This window comes from Caenorhabditis briggsae (assembly GCF_000004555.2).
Source record: "Caenorhabditis briggsae complete genome, chrIV, whole genome shotgun sequence".
Lineage (NCBI taxonomy): Eukaryota > Metazoa > Nematoda > Chromadorea > Rhabditida > Rhabditidae > Caenorhabditis > Caenorhabditis briggsae.
This window is the reverse complement of record NC_013487.2, coordinates 7,149,677-7,157,939: the sequence shown is the minus strand read 5'-3', so window position 1 is coordinate 7,157,939 and position 8,263 is coordinate 7,149,677. Positions and strand designations below refer to the sequence as shown.

At 39.5% G+C, this 8,263-nt stretch overlaps 3 protein-coding genes across 3 annotated transcripts; 2 read left to right on the top strand and 1 right to left on the bottom strand.

Moving 5' to 3' along the window:
• Nucleotides 1-733: 733 nt before the first annotated feature.
• Cbr-lin-45 lies at nucleotides 734-3,809 on the top strand (the record flags this gene model as incomplete). Its single annotated transcript, XM_045235437.1, has 10 exons — nucleotides 734-850; nucleotides 1,000-1,179; nucleotides 1,228-1,350; nucleotides 1,493-1,753; nucleotides 1,798-2,097; nucleotides 2,143-2,259; nucleotides 2,320-2,538; nucleotides 2,592-3,070; nucleotides 3,119-3,530; nucleotides 3,582-3,809. The coding sequence occupies 10 exons, from the start codon at nucleotides 734-736 to the stop codon at nucleotides 3,807-3,809; spliced, it is 2,436 nt and encodes an 811-aa protein (XP_045092920.1).
• A 702-nt stretch (nucleotides 3,810-4,511) lies between these two features.
• On the top strand, nucleotides 4,512-6,154 carry Cbr-smg-7 (the record flags this gene model as incomplete). Its single annotated transcript, XM_045235436.1, has 7 exons — nucleotides 4,512-4,973; nucleotides 5,019-5,119; nucleotides 5,175-5,287; nucleotides 5,338-5,399; nucleotides 5,447-5,552; nucleotides 5,599-5,776; nucleotides 5,878-6,154. The coding sequence occupies 7 exons, from the start codon at nucleotides 4,512-4,514 to the stop codon at nucleotides 6,152-6,154; spliced, it is 1,299 nt and encodes a 432-aa protein (XP_045092921.1).
• A 240-nt stretch (nucleotides 6,155-6,394) lies between these two features.
• CBG05384 lies at nucleotides 6,395-7,973 on the bottom strand (the record flags this gene model as incomplete). Its single annotated transcript, XM_002633475.1, has 5 exons — nucleotides 6,395-6,430; nucleotides 6,477-6,844; nucleotides 7,344-7,455; nucleotides 7,502-7,663; nucleotides 7,737-7,973. The coding sequence occupies 5 exons, from the start codon at nucleotides 7,971-7,973 to the stop codon at nucleotides 6,395-6,397; spliced, it is 915 nt and encodes a 304-aa protein (XP_002633521.1).
• Nucleotides 7,974-8,263: the final 290 nt, after the last annotated feature.

Here is an 8,263-nt window from a genome sequence, read left to right as displayed (position 1 = left end):
CCAAAAGTTCGTCCCGCGGACTAGTTTGCGAGGTGTACTCCTCTCGGAAAAGAAAAAAGATCATCTTTGCGCTTCCTTTCCTTCCTTTGTTGACCTTCTATCGCCGAACTTTTATTGATTTTTGTCCTTACTACTTTTTTTTTTTGGAAAATCACTGTCCTATTTGATGGAATGCTCCTGTTTCGCGGTGCGTTTGAAACTAGCATATGAATAAAAAACAAGGTCAATTAATAAGGAATATTGAGAAATCGGGTGTAAAATAGTATTCAAATGCTTCAAAAAAATGGAAGAAAAAAGTTGAATAAACATTGCGCCTTAAAATATTATTTTTTGGGCGAGATTCGAATCTAGATTCGGGTCTAAGAAATAGCTACACAGGGCGAGTGTTAGTCACGTGCATTGCAAAATCACCTGAGTTTTTGACGGAAATGAACTGTCAGATAGTCCTTTGTATCAACTCTAATGAACAATTAATTGTGCATAATTAATGAAGAATTAACATAAAACATTTACATATTTCCACAACAAAAAAATTTGTTATTATTCTGTCAGCTTGTATTATGTGTTCCAATATGTCTCAATCTCCGTCTTAAATGTCCCTGTCCAATCCGTCTGAATTGTCTCTACGTTTCTTAATTTTATGTATTCACTAACAACGATTCAGAAGTCTCTTGTCACGTCATCTCAAACGCCATCATCATCATCCGATTCATCGTCGTCTATACTTGACCGGATGAGCCGAATAAACTTGAAGAAGTCGTCGGCGGCGACGACTCCGACAAGTCCGCATTGCCCGTCTCCTAGATTAATAAGCCTACCGAGATGCGCTTCTTCTTCTATTGATCGAAAGGTAACAGAGGCTTGAAGATCTAACAAACTATATGTTCTATGTGGGAGAGTGAATTGATGTGGGGAAGGGAGATGCTATACTGTACTCTACTGTTCTCTATCTAAACTTCACAAGACCCGCATTCTCAAAAGCAATTAATTATCCTTCAGGATCAAGGATCCCCGATGGCAAGCCCCTCAACTCCTCTCTACCCAAAACACAGTGATAGTCTTCATTCATTATCCGGACATGATCACTCAGGAGTGGGGACAAGTGACAAAGAACCACCGAAGTTCAAATACAAGATGATCATGGTTCATCTACCGTTCGATCAGCATTCAAGAGTAGAAGTGGGTTATAGCCCGACTTAACTAATCCTAACTACATAATGATCTCAGGTTCGACCTGGTGAGACAGCTCGAGATGCTATTTCAAAATTACTCAAAAAACGGAACATTACCCCTCAATTGTGCCAAGTGAATACTTCTCCTGATTCCAAAACAGAGGCCATTGATTTATCGGTGAGTAGGAATACTTAGTGAATTGTAAGAAAAGGTAGGAGTGAAATTGGGAGACTAGTTCCCAAAAGTAGTGGACGCGGGCTACAACATGCCGTTACTAGGGAAACCAACCACAAAAAAACCAATTTTCTCTCAATTGCAGAAGACGATGGAGGAGATTGCTTTACATTTGCCGGATAACGAGTTATGGGTTCATTCCGAGTATCTCAACACAGTTTCCTCTATAAAACATGCGATTGTTCGGAGAACATTTATTCCCCCAAAGTCATGTGATGTGTGCAACAATCCTATATGGATGATGGGGTTTCGATGTGAATTCTGTCAGTTCAAATTCCACCAACGATGCTCTTCATTCGCTCCTCTCTACTGTGACTTGCTACAATCCGTGCCGAAAAATGAAGATGTACGTTTTAAGCTTCATTTTGATGACAAAATTTTACTTTTCAGCTCGTGAAGCAGCTCGTTGGCATTGCATCAGAAAATGACGGCCCCGACAGGTCGGTCGCTGAAATTGTATTAGCCGGACTGGCACCGACATACGGACAAAGTCCAGCAGCAACACCAGACAGTTCCCATCCAGATTTAACGAGTATCAAAAGAACGGGTGGTGTCAAGAGACACCCATTGGCAGTATCTCCACAAGCAGAAACAGCACAATTGTCACCGGCAGGACCGTATCCACGAGATCGTAGCTCATCAGCTCCAAATATCAACGCTATCAATGATGAGGCTACTGTACAACATAATGTAATTGGACTGTGTTTTAGCAGCTTTTAAATCAGGTGTTTTCAGCAACGCATTCTTGATGCTTTGGAAGCAAAACGGCTGGAAGAGGAGTCAAAGGATAAGACAGGATCGTTGCTATCTACCCAAGCACGTCGACCACATTGCTACAGTGGACACATTCTTCCAGGTAACAACTCTAACTACACTCGCTTAATACTGACATATACTAACATTTTTGGTTCTTCAGGTTCTCGTATGAACCGCCTGCACCCTCTAGTCGACTGCACTCCTCTTGGTTCAAACTCACCTTCATCCACGTGCTCATCACCGCCTGGAGGTCTCATGGGCCCAACACTTCTCGGGCAATCGAGTAGTGTTTCAGGATCCACAACGTCTTCTCTCGTCGCCGCTCATCTCCACACTCTGCCGCTGACGCCGCCACAATCGGCGCCTCCTCAGAAAGTATGAATTTTGTTTAAGAACAAACGTTTTGGAAGAAAAGGTAGAATTTTCAGATATCTCCTGGATTCTTCCGAAATCGCAGCCGGTCACCTGGAGAGCGTATTGAAGCACAAAGGCCACGCCCACCACAAAAACCACAACACGAGGACTGGGAAATATTGCCGAATGAGTTCGTGATACACTACAAAGTGGGATCTGGTTCTTTTGGTACCGTGTATCGAGGAGAGTTCTTTGGAACTGTTGCCATCAAGAAATTGAATGTCGTGGATCCGACGCCTTCGCAAATGGCTGCGTTCAAAAATGAAGTGGCTGTGCTAAAAAAGACACGACATTTGAATGTTCTTCTCTTCATGGGATGGGTCCGAGAACCAGAAATTGCTATCATCACACAATGGTGCGAGGGATCGAGTCTCTACAGACATATTCATGTTCAAGAACCACGAGTGGAGTTCGAGATGAGCGCCGTCATTGATATTCTCAAGCAGGTGTCTCTTGGAATGAACTATTTGCATTCAAAGAACATTATTCATCGGTAAGCCTCGAAAGTATACATTTTCCTTCGAAAAATAATATTTTTCAGTGATTTGAAAACCAATAACATCTTCCTTATGGACGACATGTCAACTGTCAAAATAGGAGACTTCGGATTGGCAACAGTAAAAACGAAATGGACTGTAAATGGAGGTCAACAACAACAGCAACCAACGGGTAGTATACTGTGGATGGCACCCGAAGTGATTCGAATGCAAGACGACAATCCGTACACTCCACAATCAGATGTCTACTCATTTGGAGTTTGCATGTACGAAATTCTCTCTTCACACCTTCCGTATTCCAATATCAATAACCGAGATCAGATACTTTTCATGGTTGGAAGAGGCTATTTGAAGCCTGATCGCTCGAAAATCCGTACAGATACCCCAAAGAGCTTGATGAAGTTATATGACAACTGCATTATGTTTGACAGAAATGAGCGGCCAGTTTTCGGAGAAGTGAGTTTTGAATAAACCGAATACTGGTTACATATTAAATGTCTTTTTCAGGTTCTCGAACGTCTCCGAGACATCATCCTTCCAAAACTAACTCGCTCTCAATCAGCGCCAAATGTTCTTCACTACGATTCTCAATATTCTGTGATGGATGCTGTTATGAGGAGTCAAATGGTTTCTTCATCATATATTCCGCCATCGACTGCAAAGACTCCACAATCTGCTGCGGCAGCAGCAGCTGCAAACAAGAAGGCCTATTACAACGTGTACGGTCTTATATAGATATTTTATGACTATATATGGAATTCAATCGAGTGGAATATTCTCAACTTCGATTTATTTTTCTTTTTTCTTTTTCAAACGATTTCCTGTTTTTTTTTCCTGTGTGTACACTAACCAAAAAAAGCTTCATCGAAGATTAATATTGCCAAATCGTTCTTACTAATTCCCACTTTCCGTCACATATATTTTTGCATCCTGTTCTATTATTCATCGTTACCCAGTCAAATTATTATTCTTTAACCGATATTCACCAAAGATCCGAGTATCCTTTTTCCACCCCTGTCTAAGTCCTCAAAGCGTTCCCGCATGTGTAAATGTGATTATTTTCATATTACGTCTCAAAACCGGTAGTTTCTTTTTTTTTTAGAGATTCTGAATGTGTCTTTTGAAATTTTCAAAACTTTTGAACTTTTTCAAGCTATTCCTGAATCCCATCCCATCCCCAAATCAAAACTGCATCCCAAAGATTATCCTTCTGTGTGTATAGAATTATGTAGAATCATTTCAAATTTTAGACTTTTTTCTCTTCTTCCTCTTAAAGTTGAAATGTATCATTCCCCATTCTTTTTCCGAACCGGGTTATTGAGTCATTGAATTCGTTTTTTTTTCCACCAAAAAGTGATTGAAGATATAAAAATTTTCATTTGAAACCGTTCTGTTATGACACAATGTTGTAAAATTTCAGATCATACTTTTAGAGAAATGTGGCAAATGCAAACACTAGTGTTTATTAAGATGACAGAAGAATGGGAACAACTTCATTTGGAACTGAAGAAGTTGCCACAAGGCGTTGAAAGCGTTCCACAGTACTTGAGACATTTAAACAAAATGTTTGCCGCTGATTTCGAAACTTCGATGTCTAAAAGACTAGATGTTAAATTCTGGAACAAACTGAAATCGATGATGAACGAAATGCGAAAAGCATCCGAAAAGGATAAAGTCGTCGATTTGAATGTTCAGAATCTCGCACTAGGATTCCTCACAGATCTTTCGCTCCTTGTTCATTCCAACTATGAAATTCCGAATTTCGGAGAAGATATTTCCTCACAATTGACATGGACGCCATGTACTTATGGGAAAAGAAAACCAGTGAAATCTAAAACGCACTGTAGAGTTTTCATAGCTTACATTTTGTTGAGAATGGGTGATCTGATAAGATATAAGGTAAATATTCAGTCGAAAGATGGAGCATACAAAATAGAGTTATAGGAAATTTACCCGAAGGCAAAAGAGTATTACGAGCAATCGTGTAGAATTAATCCAGCAGATGGAGCAGTGTGGAATCAGTTAGGATTGATTTCCGTAATGAGGTGAGAACATCTTCCTAAAAAATGCTAGCAAGAAGAAATCGAAGATTTGTTTCAGTGCCAAGCTCCTAGAAAGTACATATTTCCACACACGAGCACTCCACGCTACACTCGAATTCCCAGCCGCATCTGGAAGTTTGACTTCAATTTTCAAAAAGTTTGCGAATCGAGGTAATCCATCAAGCATCATTTATTTTTTTTTGAAGACAGTAACATTTCAGATATCTCGAAACCAATGCCAATCAACGAACTTTATCTCGCGTGCCTTGCCAAAATTCATTTTGTAAGTGTTTTGAGATTCAACCTGATTTTTAACAATTCAACTTTCAGCTATTGGAAATCGAAAATTCTAAGGACAATCTGCAAAAGATCAGTGAGAAAGCAGCAATTTCGAAAGAGATGCTGATACCACTTATGTCGGTTTATGAGCATTTAGGTAACTATTTGAAACTAGCTAACCATGCTAAGTAGTTTATTTACAGAATATGGAACTGAAATTGAACAACGGGCTGTTCAATACGTCACCACTCTTTGGCAGAATTCGTACGAAATTCTTTTGAAAACTATGGTGGATGATGATGAACATCGACCAGAGTATTTGCATCTCCTCGCATTTTATCACAGTGCTCCAAAACTTTTGGAAAACTCTGACGACTCGAAGTGTCTGAAAAAATTTGGGACCTCTCGGAAACACTGAAGGATTGCTTGGAATTGGATCCCGAACCTTCAAACGACGTCATCCCGGATCCCGATGGATTCAGATATTTCAAGTGTCTTGAAAAACATCAATACCCAATCAAAAAAAGTTACCTGATAAGAATCTTGCAAGGAAATTATCTTGAAGAATCATTGCAAGACGAGTCTTCAGAATTTGATACTTCTACTACGACGAGTACTTCGTCTCCTACAAAGTCTCCTAGGAAGGCTCCACGTGTCCCGAAACCAGAATCTTCAGATGAAGAGTGTTTGCAACGAGGTCGTCGACGTGGCAGAGCAGTCTTGAATGAATCAGTGGATTCGGATGAAGAGGATTTCTAAATCATTTATGTTGATACTCTTATGTGATTCACCTCTGTTTTGTGATAATAATTTGAGGATTTGAATGAATCATAACAATTACCAAATTTCAAAATTTTATCACTTTAAACAAAAAATAAGATTAAGGACACTTTGGTGAATTGAGGGATATGTGGAGTTGAGGGAATAGAAGTTTAATGAAAATCATAGAAGTTTTAAAATTCAGAAAATCACAAGAAATTAATTCAGAAAAATAGAAGTTTAGACGATGTGGACACCCATGTTCAACGCGTAGATCTGAGAATGTTCAGAATTAAAAAAAGAAAATTAAAAAAAGACTTACCTTGGCCCATTTGATAAGAGAAGGAACAGCTCGAGTGTGTCGTCTGTGTACCGCCCGTTTCTTCGTTGGTTCGCATTCCCAGACGCCTTGAACCGTGAAAAGAGTGACTTGTTTCACTTTCGTCTTCTCCACGTATGACTTCAGAAGAGCATGAGCAATTTCGATGGTTTCAGCGTAGATCAGGTTGATTCTGTCAGCTCCGTTCCCGACGATGATTCCATCAATTGATCCTGAGGATTTGGCAAGAAGGATAGTGGATGAGGAAGCGAGAAGAAGAGTGAGATAGGCATCACGAGAGAATCCGCAGACTGTTGAGTCAAAGTCAGCGACAAGGTCAAAGTCAGCTTTAGCGTATGGAGTCACTTTTTCTGGAAATAATTTTTTTGTAAAGATTTCTCAAAACACCATTTCTTTTCAGATTACTGATTTCAGGTTTTCAAAATAAATAGACTCAAATGATGACTTGCCTATGAACAAAGTTACAGGAGGCCAAAAATATCGGCAAATAGTTCAAAACTTTTGGGGTCATTATGGGTTCAAAGCATTTTAGGGGCACAAAATACTCAAGTCGGGAGTACGAGATATCCACAAAAATTCGAATTTTGTGCCCCCGAATTTTGGATTTTGTACCTCCAAATCACTTTATACCCCGAATTGTTGTACCCTCCGAACTACGTGCCAAAAGGATCGACCGCGTAGCTCGGGCGGCTATTGGTTTGTAAATTTGTTCATAGACAAGATAAAAATTTCCAATTAGTATTATTTTGTAATACTCGTCAAGTATAATCACATCTGTTTTAGTCGATATTTATTCTAAAGAAAACTATGAGATGGATTTTTTTCTCCCTTCTAGTTCATGTTACTCACGAGAAGATGGAAGGAGAGTTGGAAGAAGCTTGGCGACGTCGTAGGTTCCCTGGATGTACACGTTTCTATCAGTGACAATGAATCCAGCATCGTCTCTCCAGGAATCAGTTAACTGAAAATCACTCATAATTCCTGATTTTCAATTAAAACTGATTTACCTCAAAAGAGTCGATGGTGACATTCTTCTTGAGATCCAAATTGTAGGTTCCCAAAGAGTGAGTTGAGAGGATATCAGTCATATGGCACTCAGCGTGTCTTCCATCTGGAACTGTGTGGAATTGCTGAGCAATCGGAAGTAGGCGGCGATTCTCTTTTACTTTCTGAAAAATTTTGAATTTATAAGGTTCAACAGCACCCACACTACTCGATAAATTCTTCTCACATTTTACCTACCTCAATGGTGATAAGCTTAAGTTGAAGTTCATCTTCTGGCTTCTTCTCTACGATAATATCCTTTCCAAGAATGCTGGAATCGAGTTCTTGGACAGCGGCGTAGGCAAGGGATGGCGTGTATTTGATGATGGTTTCCCGAGCAAGAGTTGCTCCAGAAGCATTTTTGACAAAGGCGACACTAGCCTCTGGAAGCTTTGTGGTGTCCAATTTGTTGAGTTTAGCAAGTTCCACTGACATTTCTGGAAAAAGGAAACTCTGATGAGGATCACAAAGAAACAAAGCCAATGGTTAGAAGCTCAACCGAGAAACAGAGAGAATTGAAAAAAATAGGTTATCAAATTCAATAATTACCATGAAACCTGTAATAGAAGGGGCCCCTATTTTTTTACTTTGAGCCAATTTTCCTCGGTTCTTGTCAGAGATATAAAAAAGTTGTCCACTAATGAAATATTTATTATAATATCAAAAACATTTCATCTGTTGGCACATTTTTGATATCTTTCATACAGACCGAAATAATTGAGCTC